The sequence below is a fragment of the Egretta garzetta genome, unplaced genomic scaffold (genome assembly GCF_000687185.1).
Source record: "Egretta garzetta isolate BGI_Z169 unplaced genomic scaffold, ASM68718v1 scaffold341, whole genome shotgun sequence".
Classification (NCBI taxonomy): Eukaryota; Metazoa; Chordata; class Aves; order Pelecaniformes; family Ardeidae; genus Egretta; species Egretta garzetta.
The window spans coordinates 197,470-212,732 of record NW_009258546.1 but is presented as its reverse complement, the minus strand read 5'-3'; the positions used below and the strand labels follow the sequence as shown (position 1 = coordinate 212,732).

The 15,263-nt window shown below is 47.6% G+C and overlaps 1 protein-coding gene across 10 annotated transcripts in view; it reads left to right on the top strand.

Moving 5' to 3' along the window:
- The window catches only part of MAPKAP1 (MAPK associated protein 1), a 108,625-nt gene that overhangs the window by 53,107 nt on the left and 40,255 nt on the right, over positions 1–15,263 (top strand). For 8 of the 10 annotated variants that reach the window (XM_035903111.1, XM_035903112.1, XM_035903110.1 and 5 more), the window contains one exon: positions 5,601–5,710. The exons of the other annotated variants lie outside the window; for them this stretch is intronic. In XM_035903111.1, the coding sequence (XP_035759004.1) occupies positions 5,601–5,710 (110 nt within the window). The remainder of the gene's footprint in view (positions 1–5,600; positions 5,711–15,263) is intronic. 10 annotated transcript variants of the gene reach the window in all.

Genomic DNA, 15,263 nt, shown 5'->3' with positions numbered 1-15,263 from the left:
TCAGCAGGACATGTTTGAGCAGAAACAGTTTGCAGAACTTCATACCCTTAAACTCCTGCCAAGGCAAACTCTCGGCCACTTGAGTTGGTTCTAAATACCCAGTGGCGGTGGCTGGAAGTAGCCCACAGTGCATTTTATATTCTGAGCTGAATGTGAATGTCTTTGTGGCTATATAGAGTAGTAAATAATTGAGTTTGATTAGGGAGAGGGACCTCATTATCCCCCCACCTGTGCCCAGCTGGTAGGGGAGGGTCGAAATGAAGCCATTAGCTGTCTCTCTTACTGGCATCTCAAAGAGCTCAAATACATCTGTGTCTTATTTTCTTTTCTGGCACAATCAGTCGAGCAAGCTAAGCAGGCATGACCGAATTTGGCAAGTTCCAAGGACTCTGGCAAAGTTACACAAGGAGAAGACGGAGGGCAGTCGTTCTGGCTTCTAACTGCCCATTAGTCTCGCGAGTTATGTTTTTGGAAAATGTCTGTTGTGGAAAGGAGTGCTTTGTCCAATGTCAAACACGGCATTCGCAAACAGCCCGCTTTGACGGCGAGCGTGATCTGTCGGGAGGCGGCAAACAAAGCACCGCATTCATGGCAATGCAGACTTCTTGAGATGAAGGAGGAAAACCTGAGATGCGCTGAACGAAGGTACCTTAAAATAAAGCTGCACTATCATTAGGGCTTTTTCCCTTGGAAATTTTATTACCCCACCTCGACGTACTCGATCTAATGGTGTTTCGAGGAGTTGTAGCTCCGCTGCCAGTTGGCACGTAGATGAAATTTGGCATGCAGTCCCTCTGCCCTGTAGCACTTTTTTCAGTTTTGATATTACGTTTAAATTGCTTTGACTATTATATATGTATTTTTCAAAGCAGCAGCACTGCAATACCTGATAGATTAAGGTTTGAAACACTTTTAAAATACCAAGCTTTCATAGTACATTTACAGGTTCAATTCAAAGCTTTGAAATGTGTTTTTTCCTTAGATTACAGAAGCACTCCCCGAAAGGCCTGCTCAGTTCTTACATGGCTGTAGGTCATCTACAAAGTGTATTTTAGAATATTCATAAAATGCAAATTTAAGGAAGTTAATGGAGGGGCTGAAGTTAAGAAGGAGGGTTCCCAGGGCAGGGATAGGGAGGGGCAGGACCCCAAGAAAGGAGCTAGAGCGGGAAGCTGACTCGTTAGATGTCTAATGACAGCTTATAGCAGCGTCAAACTGCAGCCAGTTGAACCCAGGAGTGCACAGAGTTAGCCGAGCCTAACCCGAGATGCACAAAAGCAAGATCATTTAGGCTCAGAGTGAGAATTGTGGCTGGCGTGGTTATTCTGGTTCATATCACTGTGCACTTTATCTTAAAAATTACCCAGCTTAAGTAAAGAACATCCACGTCAACTGGGATTTTTAGTCTTAACTTTGACTTTGTGCTGGTCAAGTGGAAATTGTTCTTAGTCACTCACAGGCACTTCCAACCATGCCAGCCATTTTTTGCACCAAGCTCCAAGCGCAATAAATTCCACCTCAGTAAAAAAATAAAAAAGAAAAGAAAAAGAAAATGAAAACACATTGGTCCAGATTGGGAAGGCAGCTTTCAGAAGAGTTTGTTTCCCATCCAGAACAGAAGCCCTTTGTCCCTGAAGCGTTGGGTTTTTGCTCCGTTGCCCAAGCGGAGCCCATGGAGAGGGCTGCCGGTTTCCATGCCGCCTCTGAGCGCCTTTCCCCCCGGCAGCGCCCCGGCGTCAGCCCGCCGAAGCTCTTGCCTCTTCTGTTGTTTTCTTTTTCCTCTTCTGAACCTTGCCACCCTGGCTCCAGCGCGGAGGCTGTAAAAGAAGATGGAAAGCCAAGTTACCGCAGAATGATCACTATCATTAACATTCACGGGTGGTTCACTTATCATTCCTGACTGCACAGACATGGCAGCCGTTATGAAACGTCCACAGGTGTAGCACGATGATACATATTACATTGTGCCACAATGGATTTATGTATTCTGTAACAAAAGAAAAGTGTAATGAAAAAATACAGAAGGTAATCCTTTATTCCTCCACTGCACAATTTATCAGTAATGCCTGTGGATGATAAGTGCCAGGGATTTCCTTTGCTTGATTTAACCTTGTCACCCAGGTATGTTTTTGCAAAATGACAGGAAATACAAGCTCAGGAATTTCTTTGGCTTCCAATTTGCAAGCAGCAGTTTTAATTGATTGAATAGCATCTGCTTGTCTGTCCCGTTTTCTAGTGTGTTGACTTAAAGTGAAGGTATCATGCCTTAGCAGAGAAAGCTAAAACATGTAATTTATAATCATAATTAAGGATATGCTGGGACTGGGTTGAGCGAGGACAGTTCGGGCACATTATCAGTGCGGAGCGTAACTGGGAAGCTGGCAGGGTGAGGTGGGGGTATTTCCTCCCGAAGAGCCCCCCTGTGCTGCTTTCACGTGAAGGCGGGTCGCGGCAGATGGATGGCGTCGCAGGCGCCCCGGTGCCGAGGGTGGCTCCAAGGCTGCCGCTCCCACGCGTGGCTGAGTTTCCGTGGTGTGTGGCTAGGGAGGAGCAGCGCCCCGCGCTCCGCGAGCCCGAGCAGCGGAAGGGGAGAGTCGTGCGGCTGAGCTGGGCCGGGCGTTTCAGACCCTCTGGCTCCGTTCCAGAGCAAATATCCAAAAGTTTACAAATGCAGGGTGCACTTTACATTTCACTGCTCTTGCCAAAGTCTGGCTCACTGAATAGCACACTAAATATAGTCAAACACAGAGGTTTTTCTTATTTTGCTTTGATCAGTAAAATAAACTTTTAGAGATTGTTCTGGGATGAGATCCAGCTTCTGAGGCAAAGAATGGCCGAGGCTCAGGCATGAGTTAGTAATAGAGTGTCAGGAAAATTCGTCTGACAGTTCTCAGGCCAGCTGCTCGATAGAAAGAATCGACCGAGTCGGGATGGCCTGAGATGCGAGCAGGACCAGCAGCAGCCCGTGCTCGATAGCAGCCCAAGTCTCAGGAATAGAAAGACAATCTTTGATTTTTGGGGGGTTCCAGGTAGCCGCTGGTGTGAGCAGCCCCAAGCTGTGGTCGGTCGCCATCGGTTGCTTCGTGCCCAGCGGGAAGTGGGGCCGATCTGCGGTGTAGGCTGCAGGCCCTGCTTTGTTTGTGGGAAAACACACTTGGAAAACATTTTGTACTAAAGGAAAAAAAATGAGATTGTGACTCCAGTCACTTTGGCCACTGAAGGTTTCAGAAGACTTTCTTCACCTTTGCTGGTTTTCTTTTTTTCTGCAGTACTTTAATTTATTTTCCTGTATTTTGGTTGCCGTTCTCTGGAAACCTCCTTTCTGTACTGCAGAGCATTGTAGGAATTACCTGGAGGCACCAGACCTCTTTTGAATCCGTGTTCTGATGGTTGGATCCAGCGTGCAGGGCTTTCCTTGGAGCGCTTCGTTGGCAAACATCGTGTCATTTAAACAAAAGCGCAGAGGGAGTTTCCTTTGGTAATTACAGTGTCGTTGTATAAGAGGTTTTTCACTTCAAAAAATCCGTGGAGTGTAGCTCGGCGGGTCGGTTCGGGCAGAGCTGCAATGCCTTTAGGGAGCGAGGTGGACGACCAGGACGGTGCTGGGCAGGGGCCAGCTGCTGTGCGGCGCTCGCGCACGTCGCAGGGCTCCGTAGCAGCTTCAGGGCAGATTTGCTCATCGGTGAGGAGTTCAGGAAGGTCTCTGCTCCGCGTGCGGCATTAGTCCAAACCCCCGAATCCTTGGGCCGTACCGAGGATGGCAATCTTGCCGCTGCCGGCATGGATGGCACTCCCTCATGTGGAGCAGTGGGCTCAGTTCTGCTCCTTCTGTATTGAACACACGGCAGAAATAGAGAGGGGAAAAGTAGATGCATGAAAATGTTGGGAATATTTGGTGTGAAGACGAGTAAGATAGAGTTATAAATAATAAATGGTCTAGAGAACATAAATTTGGGGCTTTTAGGCAGTTTCATTTTGCCAGGAACAAAGGGAATTGAGAATGAAATTCAGATGAGGCTGACTCAGAGCTGATGAGGAGGAAACACCCTTTTGTACCAGTGACGGGTGGGACTGTCTGCCGGGGGGACGAGGAGCCGGGGGGCGAGCTGCCCGAGGAGCCGGGGGATGCTCCAAAACCAGACCCCTCTGACACGTTCCCTTGCAGCGTGGCAGGCGTTTTTATTTTTTGTAACACAGAAATGACCACCCGCTGTGGATTTCTTGACCGTCTCTTCGGCCCGTCCCAGCCGCTCTCGGCAGGTGATGCTGAGCTGAAAAGTTTAGCTGGGGTAGATAAGGCAGCTCTGTGCTGTGAGCGGGGTAAAAGGGGACGGTGCATGCTTGCTGTTCCGATAGCTGCAAGAAGAGCTCCAGCGAGCCGCAGGACAGCAAGCTGGTGGCCAGCATGGGCCCAGGCAGGGAGTTTGCTGGCCACCGTGTCGGCGCTGCAGCCAGCGGCCAGTTAATGTGTGGCGAGGGCTCGGAGATGCCGTTGGTTCATCGGGGCTGAGTCCCAGCCTGGGCTAGAGATGCCGGCCCTGGAGTGGTCTGCACTCACACTTGTGTTCCTGGCATTTGTGTCTTAAAGTGACACGCAATGTGGTCCTGGGTTTAACGATGTAATTGTGTTGCTTGGATTGCTTTTGACTGCCAGTTGCTTTTAAAAATATTCCAGCTATGATATTCATATCGAGCTCTACTCCCTGATTAAAATTCCCAGTTGCCAGATACAAAGCTCCTCCTCCTGTCTAAATAGCTTTGCAAAACAGTTTTTTTCCATGCAGTGCAAATCTCTCCCAGTGGGTGCCTAGCAGCTCTCAAATTCCTGTGCTAACTGTCTGCAGTGACATCTACTGACACGAGCAGAGATTGACTGCGAGGTCTAAGGGGCAGAATTTACTGATATATTAATCCAGTATCTCTCCTATTACATTGTCATCTTCTCTGCTTCCCCGGTGATGCCACTTTCCATATTGGCCTGGCGGTGTCTGCCGTAGCCGTCCCCAGGCTGTTTGCAGCGTTTCCCCCCGGCGGCGGTGGCCGGGACAAGCACCCTGCTGCCCCCGAGATCGTGTGCCACGATGTTCACAAACGTGTCCAAAGACAGCCCGGTGCTAACGTTTGGAATAACGCTCTGCAGCGGCAGTGCTGAAAAGCTGCTGTTGTTTCTCTGAGTGTTGTTCTTCCACCTCTCCTTAACGATTTGCTACGTGTGCCATCGGGACGTGCGTGCAAATGCCATTGCAAACTGTTCCTCTTGTATGCCCCGGGAAACGCCTCGCAGATGCTTAATAACGAGTAGTTGAGGAGCTCCGCAGGTACCTTTGCTCATTTTTCTTTTTTAATGATGAACACAAATTGATCAAAAATAAGGATAAATTAGGAAATTCCTTACGCACCTTGAATCTCAACCCGTTGTCTCCATTTCTGTCTCTGCCTTTCTACGGGAGTTTGCTCAGTCTCCCCTTTTAACTTCCTTCTGTAGCACAACTTTGATAATTGTCGTGCCTAAGAAGTCCTTTGCTTGAAACTAATGAAAATTGCAGTGAGCTGCCTGATGATGACGATTGTGTAAAAATGCATGTGCATCTGTCTTGCAGAAATGCTGCTCATGGATTCTCACTTATTCAGGTGGACAGTATGAAGGTCACCATGAAGGATATCTTACAAAAGGCCTTAAAGAGAAGGAAGGGATCACAGAGAGGCTCAGGTGGGTTATTTATCGTATTTTCTAGAGGGTAGGGTGTTTTTCCATGAGCATATTTTATATCTCTCTCTTTAACTGCTGTGTGAAAGATGCTCAGGTTTTTCAGTGGGCACTGTGATTTCCAGCACCACTCCAAAGCAGCTCTGTGCGCTGGTTTGTGTTCTGGGTGCTGGCAAGAAGCCGACCGCGGAGGAGCTGCGCAGTGCTTGCTGCAGAGCCGTCTACCCGTTACTGCAAATATTTATTTATGATAACAAAGCCATTTGCATTCAAGTCCAGCTAGCGGTAATTTGAGATGATGGGTGGAAGTACAGTAAGACCAGTCCTTGATAGAATTGGCATACTTTTAATTTATGTAAGAAAATGATGCTTCGTGTGATTTTAAATAATTTAAAGGATTCGGCATTGCTTGCAGAGAAAAGGAAAAATGTCCTTCCTGCAGTGTTGTCCAAACAGCACGGTTAGAGTTAAGCCGTACCTGTGTTTGAGAAAAGGAAATCTACAGTGCTTGCATTTATGTTTGAGCAATGCTTTTCCAGGGTGTAAATGTGCATTCACATACACGTTAGTGTATATATTTCAAAAGTATAAGGCTGAGAGATCTTTCCAGCAGCAAGAAATAATTACTGTGAGAAATTGCACCGAGTCTTGTCACGCAACAAAGGAACTTTAATATAAACCTATCTATATACTGGGTAGAGATAAGGATCTTGTCTTTGTAAATGAATGAAACCTCCTTATATACCCTTAGTTTTAACTATGGGAAAAGAAAATAAACCCTGTTCTCTTTAGAAAAAGTAGTTCAGTGCAGTTTTTAAACGAGTGTATAATCTGTCATGGATTTAATTAGCTATCTTCAGATGAGAGCTGAAGTTTTAATAAAAGTTAGAAGAGATAACACAGTGAAGGACACGGATGAGCTGTCTCAAGGCCATATTCCAAGGGAACGATAAGAGCTGTAAAAAATGGCAGAGGAGAGCAATTGAATGAAGCAATGAAAATCTGATTCTCGTAAAAAAAAAAAAAAAAAAAAGGGGGGGGGGGGGAGAGATGCTGGTAGGGGTGGTTGTAGATGAGCCCCGCCAGCGTCTGCAGCAATTTGGCCGCTGGCCAGGAGTCATTGTTCACCCTCGGCTGTGGCGGCTCGGTCCAGATGTGCCAACTGCACGTTTCGGCTTTTGCCAGCTGACTGCGCCGTTTGATAACCAGCTCTCTGGATGCCCATCACTGGCCGCAGAGATAGAATTAAATGATGATGATCTTCCCACAAGTTGGGAGAGGAAACAATGCATATAAATCTTGATTTCATCTCAGCGTGAGAAGTCTTTATCCATCATCACTCATAATGAACAAGTCGTTAGCTGCGATGAATGGTGTTCTGGTTTTTTCGAACACCTCTTTTGTTCACTTTTTGGGTGACTTTTATTTATTTCCTGGGGTCGGATTTCTCTTCCCTGAAGGGAGGGGGCTAAAGGATTCACTTAGCTCAGTCTTTAAGCTACTTTCCTCCTTCGTGGAAGGGATGTTTTACTCTTTGCCCATTTTAAATTTGTTTTTGCTTTTGTTTTGTTACTTTTGCTCAGTAGTTTAGGGATGGAAGGGACCTGTCGTTTATTCCTTCAGCTAATACATTCATTTCTACTGTCTTGGTGCTCCTGCTCGGAAACCTTTGTAGTAACAGTGTCTATAAGCATGTACGTATCATTGGAGGGGGGGGTGCTAATTATATAAGAAATCATTTAAATTTACTTTATGTAAGTTATCCATGTGACATCTCACCTCTTTGAGACGTGCCCGTCATCCCTGCTGTGGATATAACTGCAGCAGAAGTCACGACTAAAAGCCTTTTGGTTACTTAAAGGCATATTTACTTTTGAACATGCAATTGGATTTCATGAAATAGTCGGTGTTGCTTGCAGGTTTGAGTTTAAGCTTGTGTGTAGGTAGGTCCGGAATTAGGACCGGCAGTTGTAAGTGTCGCTGCGAGAAGCGTGAGCGCCCTCGGGAAGGGTTTCTGCTTGAGTTCCCGTATTACTGAATTTTTAAATGAAACATTTGGGGGTTGTTTTATTTTTTAAATTTTGGTGAGCACTCGCGATGCATTACTGAAATTGCCATGTAATACTGTCACACGGGTGAAGGGACTTCTCAGATTAGGTATTTATGTATTAAATTGGTAAATCACAAATTAAACTTCTCTATTAAAGTTACCCACATCTTCCCTTATTCCCAATTACTTCCCTTGTACAAAGCTGTGATCCATCAGTCAGCAGATCTGGGGGGGCTGGAGGGTCTCGCCTGTCATCTTTACAGCAGCAGAGCCTGCGGCTGCCTGCGCCCAGCGGCTGTGGCCAGCGCGGGGAGATGCTGCCAGGGCGACGAGAGCTGACGCTCCGCGTGCCACCGCGGCAGGCACGGGCAGGCTGGACGGGGGGTAGAACAAGATTTTATCATCATTCTTCATCTCCCACCAGATTCCTCATATCTGGAGTGGGTATGCCTCTTGCTTTCCTTGGGAGATGCACAGATAAATGGAATTTAAGATCAGACTATTAGCACAGTCCGGTCCTGTGCCGTTGCGGTTCGAGTCATTATTAAGCAGTGGATTAGGATGTCAAAGTTCTGAATAAAAGATAAGACGTAATTTAGGAAAAGCATTTCTTCTCATTCAGCAACGCTGCCTTTCAGGTTGGTTGTTCTGATTTTTAAAAAGTCCTGACCAAAAATAGACTTGACGTGTTTATTTAAAGCTTTCGTAATAGCTTAATAAAACTGGAATGCGCATTTTCAGTGTGCCTCCAGACCAGTCTTCACAGGCCAGATGAATTTATTATGTTTCCAGCTTATACTGTTTTCAAGTACTTGTGTAAGAAATTGCTTTCTGACCTGTTTTCACCATGGACTCACAGGACATTTTTCAAATTGCTCCTGTGTTTGTAGGAAAATGCAAACCTTGCTTGGCTTTTTGGGGTGAGGAAGAAATTGAAGAATTTCTGTTGTATGGGCAGGAAGGGGATGTTCCAGCATGACCATGGCTAAAATACTAGACTGGTTTTCTCTAATTATTTTATTCAGCCAGTAATCTGCAGCTTACAAGCAGGTTTTTCAATGAGCAATTGAGCCTTGGTCACCGCTGTGGGTCATAGAACCATTTGGTTGGAAAAGACCTTCAAGATCACTGAGCCCAACCGTACCTGTCCACCACTAAATCCTGTCCTAAGCACCTTATCTGCCCGGCTGTTAAATCCCCCCGCGATGAGGGCTCCCCTCAGCCTCCTCTGCTCCAGGCTGAACCCCCCCAGCTCCCCCAGCCGCTCCCCAGCAGCCTGGGGCTCCAGACCCCTCCCCACCAGAAGGCCGGTGACCTTCTGAGCTTCTCCGTTTTGTTTAGAAGTGCCGTTCCCACCCTTGCAGCACCCAGCCCTTGCCTGCTCCCAGAGCACGAGGCTGGTAACGACACAGAAGGTTTCTCCTGACGAAAGGTTGCGCAGAGCCCGGATTTCCGCACGTGCCATTTCAGCACACGCACTGGCGTTCGTGTAGCTGTAGCATGAACTACGCCTGTAAAAAATAATAATATCAATGTGTTTATTTCCAAATCCCATTTGTTGAAAAGACTAAAGCTAAGTAAAGACTTCCGACTGCAATTTAACTTCAAGCCAAAGATTACTTGTTGCAGGAAGATACAGGTCAGTCGAAGGAGATAGAAGTTGGGTGCAACCTTTATTTCACAGTGGCATGAAAGGAATGGAAGCAATATTCTGATTGTGCCCGGCTCTATTTAGATACCGTGTTAGATAAAATTATTGCAAACTCTTCAAACTATTTCACATTCCTTGCAGTTTTCCTCGCTTGGTGTCACAAGGCTTTTGCCTTACAGGTATGAATTCTGACCACTTTTAAATAATACTTTTTGAGTGAATCAACAGGAGGTACAGGTGGTAAAATCACCTTTACGTGTTACAGCTGGAGAACCGCGGCCCTTGAGCCGTTTCGTAGAGGACATGGTTGCGCTGAATCGGTGCTTTGGGGGCCTGGTGACCTGTCCCACAACAGGCAGCAGCAGGGGGTTAATGGGAACACTGAATCATCGCTTGCCACGTGCCCAAAGAACCAACTGGAAGAAGTGCATGGGGATGGCTGCAAGTTAGGGACAAGCCTGTAACCACCAGCCAGTGCTGCATACTGGAGAAGATAAATCTGCAGAGGAAATTGTTGAGGCAGATGTTTAATTAGTTGGAGTCAGGCTGGATAAATCAGGATAGGAACCGTCTATGCAGATATGCTGGTATGCGTTCCTTTTCTCTGGGCTTGTTTCATTGTCTTTAAAAGCTAACTGTGCTTTTTGCTTAGGAAGGAAGCAGCAGAACCAGTCATATAACCTCTCCGTTATTGTAATGGGTTCCCCTGTGTACACTCATAAAATAGAAAATGTAATTGATGTTTTCTTATGGTAATGAAAAATAACTACGTAGAATACTTCATCATCAATTTGTTTAACCTATTGCGTGCTCAGCAGCATGTATCACACATGCATATTTTACATGAGAGCTGGGAATAAAACACTCCTGGTTGTGGAATGAGCTCCCGGAGGAGACTGGTCTAATCCCGCGAGGGACCACCTTGAGGGAGGCTGGGAGGTATCTCTCAGGCAAGGGAGGTTTCTCCAAATAGCCGGAATGGGAGAGAAGAGGCTAAGGATGGGGTGATGCGGGCCCAAGGGAAAAGCTGGGAGCGCCCTTCGGTGCCCCAGGGACCTTGCTGGGCCTGGGCAGCGCTGAGGCGCGGGGCTAATGGCCCCGTAGAGAACCCCAATATCCACAGGTAGTTTAAGGATTGCTTTGAATGAACTTGCCACGTCTAGATCTCTTTGAGAATGCTTTTGAACATTGTGAGCGCTCCAGCAGCCGATGATTGAAACATGAAATTGGTTTGACCGTGGCAGATCTACAGAAAGGGAATCACGTGCTTGAAATCACAAGCGTAAGAACGCCTTGTTCTTCCTGAATTCATCAGTGAAAATGTCAGACATGGCGCTGTCTGGATTTGGGGCCGATATAATAATGAATGGAAAAGGCTTTGCAGAAGGTGAGGTTTGGGTGTTTTAGTACTTGGTATCATTTTGCTCCTTAGAAACCAGTAAAAGTCTCAATATTAATTTCTAAGAAGGGTAGGTATTAGGCATGCTTTTAACCTCCCGTCCTCATGTTTTGTAGAGAAAGCTTTGCAGGTTGTGCAGATCATGTCGTGTAACTATAAAATACCATTATCAATATTGATTTGCTTTACCGCCTAATGATTTCCCTCCACAATCAATCCGGTGTGTGTTTCTGCCGGTCTTACTTTTACCAATACGTACACGTTCCCCGGTTAGCCTAGCAATTTAGATTCTGGTAGATGTACGTTTTAAATCCTGCTTCTTAGGAAGGCTCTTGGCTGGACCACGGCAAGCACAGTTTCTCCGAGGCGCAAGGCAGATGCCGTATGTTCGGGTACGGCAGCAGAGCCACGGCCGGGCCTGGCAGCGTCCATGGTGGGCACCGGGCACGTAGATCTGATCAGGCTTTTTGGATCTGCACTAAAGCCCGCGTTCAGGATTTTCTGTAAAATATGTTTGCATGGCTTACAACGTTAAGAACATAAGGAAGATGATTACTTCATTCCTGATACTTCGTGTAGCTTGGTGCCATGGTGATTCTCAAATTAAATCTGTGCAGGAACTGTATGTACACTTGGAAGTTATCCCTCGCCGTCGAGCTCTCTCATTCCCTTGGCTCTTCAACAAATACATTCTCTGGGATGCCGGTCGCCTTCTCCTCCCGAGCTTGACTGAATGGACTATAAATACTAATGTAAAGTAAATAAGAATGCAGAGGGAATGTGTGCAGAGGCCTTGTTTTCAAACAAATTAAGCATTGATGTCAGTATATAAAACCCGAATGTTCTTAGAAGGAAATGAGAGACAAATGGTGAAACGTTAGAGCGATCCCCCCTGCTTCTGGTCCGTGTCAGCCGCTCTTCATTTGGAATGTCTTGTGAAGCCTCGTCTGATGAATCTTGTCTGATTTTAAGTAGAAATTCTTTGTGGGGTGAACATGCTACTGATGATTATTTAATAGCTGCTTCAAACTGCAAACGTCCCTGGGCCAGAACTGCTCAATCCTTTTAAGAACAAAATGCTGCACAAGTTTAATTGTTATAAACAACACCTTCTGCCAACATTTCACAGGCATGACCTGTATTTTCCGTAGGTTAGAGCGAGGGTTATTAACTCAGTATTCTGTTCGGTTTGGAGAAAGACGAATACTTTTCCTATAAATGAAAACAGCTGCTTTACAATAACATTCGAGTCCCTAACAGCTGTCAACTGGTGCTTTTTGCATTCTTTAAAATGTGTAAAGTGACCGAAAATAGTCTAAAATAACCTTACTAGTCTGGGTAAGTGGATTATCTCACTGCCAGGGAAGCTGAATAAGAAGGAAAGAGAAGAATTCAAGAAGCAGGGATAGGATATAAAAATAAAAGTCTCCATATCATATTTGAGTCTTTACAGCAGAATCAAAGGAACTGTAGCTGCAAAGGCCACTTAAGAGAATCTGTTCCATCACCAGGTAACTCCGAGCGCAATCTGTTACAGAACCATGTATTATTATTCCTGGGTTTCAGATTTGGCGGCTCGAAGCTGGTAAGTTATCCCTCAGAACTTGGGGGACAGAAGCTGGAGATAGAGGTGCTGCCAGGGAAAAGAGCTCTGAGTTCTGTTTGAAAACTCACGCTCAGACGTATCAGGCTCAGCACCACTTTTAATATCAGATTCCTTGTCTAAAGCGTGCTTCTGACACTGCTTATAAACACATTTCATTCAGAACTTAGGGAGGATGTAAGCAAAACCAGCAATGCAAAGGTACTGCTTGTGTGAAAAACCGCTTATCGTCGAGCGCCCCGCCAGGCCCAAGGGAAATCGCGCGGACGCCGTTAGCGCCGCAGGGTTTTGTTTAAACCTGTCCCACGGTTTTCCTCTTCCTGCAGTATCTCAGCAGTGGTGTTTGTAAATACTTGGTCTTCACGCTGTGGTGCCGTGTTCCATTTGTCTTGCTCCTGCCTCCCGCGGATGCCCGGGGGAGCTGGCGCTCCCGGAGTGCTGGGAAGGGGCGCGAGGGCTCCGTGTCTGCAAGGGCTCCATGTCCACGAGGGCTCCGTGTCTGCGAGGGCTCCGTGTCCGCGAGGGCTCCATGTCTGCAAGGGCTCCATGTCCACGAGGGCTCGGGGGGCGGGGGGGGCGGCGCCGGAATGCAGGGGGGGCTGCGGGCAGGGGAGGCCGGCAGCGGGGAGGCAGGACGGGAGCTGTTTATAACGCGCAGGTTTGCTCCCTGCGTGGAGCCGGTCCTCGTCAGTTTGGAGGCAAACGCGTTTCCGTGGGGTGCTCAGCGAGTCTGGCACCGGGGGCGAGGGCCGGGCGGCTCTGCGGCGTGAGCAGAACGGCTCCCCCGAAACCGCGCCCTAGACGTCGAACCCAGGCTCTGCTTCCCATCACGTACACATCCCCACTTTAATTGCTAAATTACTGAAAATCAGGGTTGTCTTTAAGGAAGCGTAACACTGTGACCTCTAAAAATATCCCTAACAATCCTCAGAATATGACTCCTGTAAGTTCCTAAATAGGTTGAACTCCCTGGGCTCTGATGTGTTGGTTGCCTTGAGATTGCTGTTGGCATTAATGAAACATTTTCTTGTTATTTTCCATCCATAAATGTTTTTCTTTCATCAGAGGATTAAGGCTCGGGTGCCCAGCTACAGGGAGTTCCTAAGGGGCCTCCGAGCATCTTGCGGATGGTCCCTGTTCTCCCAGTTCACGGCGGGGTTATGGGGCGCTGGAAGGCGCAGGAGAGGAGGAGCTGAGGGGCTGGAGGTGTCAAGGCCAGGGAAGAACCATGAAACCATTAAAGCCCCTCCTGGCTGCCCCCGCGGCGGCGGCGTTGGAGGGAATCCCACTCCGCGGCTGCTCTCGCTGCTGCGAGTTTTGCTTCCTCGTCCCCACCTTGTAGGTGGGGGAATGGGACAAAAAGAAATGGCTGGAAAGGGGTGGGGTGGGGTGTATTTTTATTGCGTATACATCTGTATTTATAGGTATAGAAAAGGAGGATTAGGAAGGTGAACTCTGTAAAACCACAGCCCTGTGGTTAAAGCGTTTTTAAGAGATGAACCACAATTAAACTGTCATTAAAGTTTGATGCTGTCGTTGAATGATGGCAACTGAGGAGTTTAAATTTAAAAGTAAATATGTTAGAGTAGGCGATGCATATGTTTCCTCTGACTCTTTTAAAGAGACGGAAGCCCCAGCATCTGTGACAGTTAAAAGCCAATTAATTTGTATTTCCTTGTGTTTACGTGCGTGCTTTTCTGCTTAATGGTAGTTTTGAGTTTCTTTGGCTTTGAGGTGCTTTGGTTTGGATGGTTATAGCCTCCCTGCAGAGCCTCGTGCCTCCTGTTAGGAATGGCTTTACCTGGAAATACTTCAGAATTCCTGGTTCTCCTTGCATTAAGCTGTTTATGGTAGCAGAATTTAAATTAAAAAAAAATCAATATTTGTAGATCCTTGGTCCAGACCCTCCTTGCTGCCCCCCTCTCACCAAAGAGGCAATGTAGCACGAAAGCCCTAAGCGCAGCGTGTAGCCCCCGTTGTCCCAGCTTCCTCCCAGTTGCGCCGGTGCGGGAGCCGTCCGGCCCTGCGGCTGCTCCTGGGGGGGCTCGCTTCTGCCGGGCCGCGGCGTTCCTTCGCCCCCCTGCTCAGCACCCTCTGCCCCACGCTCCCGGAGCTGCGTTTGGGTCCCGCACGTGCTTGCCCTCTGCCGCGAGGTGTGGGAAGGAGGAAGGATGGCTCACTGGGCGCAGATCTGCCTCGGCAGGGCTGGTGTTGTGCGGGGTGAGCCCCCCTGGGCTGGAGGGGGTGCGGTAGAGGCTGCTTGAAATTATTTCCTTCTGCCTACAGACTCCATCTCTGCTGTGCAGCAGTGATCATTTATTTCAGCAAGCCCTTTCTCACCAGGCTGCCAGTGCAGAGCAGGCACTGGTGGGATGGGGGGGCGGGGGGGGTGATCTGTGGAGCGCCTCGTTGGGACTAAAGTTTGTGGATAGTTTGTCAGAGCAGAAATGGCTCGTTAGTCCTGCGCCTTTGGGCTGGTGGGATTCTGGGCATCGGCCTGAACCATTGAGGAAAATCTGAAATGAAAATTCTGAAATGAAAGTGAAATATTGAACCGAGTCTACTTCAGAGCTGTTGGTATTGAAATCACACAGTTATTGGTTCTTCTGGATCGGTAATAAAGCTGTAATTTATGTGACATTTTAAATTCTGCAGTTCAGTGTTTGGATGACGGAGACTTTTTTGTTTATTCCATCCGCTCTGATGGAGAAGGTGCTCCCGACACGCCGGGCGTGCTGACGGGACCGGCTCCTTCTGCTGGTCCTTGTGAAGCCTGAAATCCGCCCCCCGGGTGGCTGCGTCGCCCCTCGCTGCAGCGTAAGCCGGTCGGAGAGGCAGCGACCCCGATGGGCA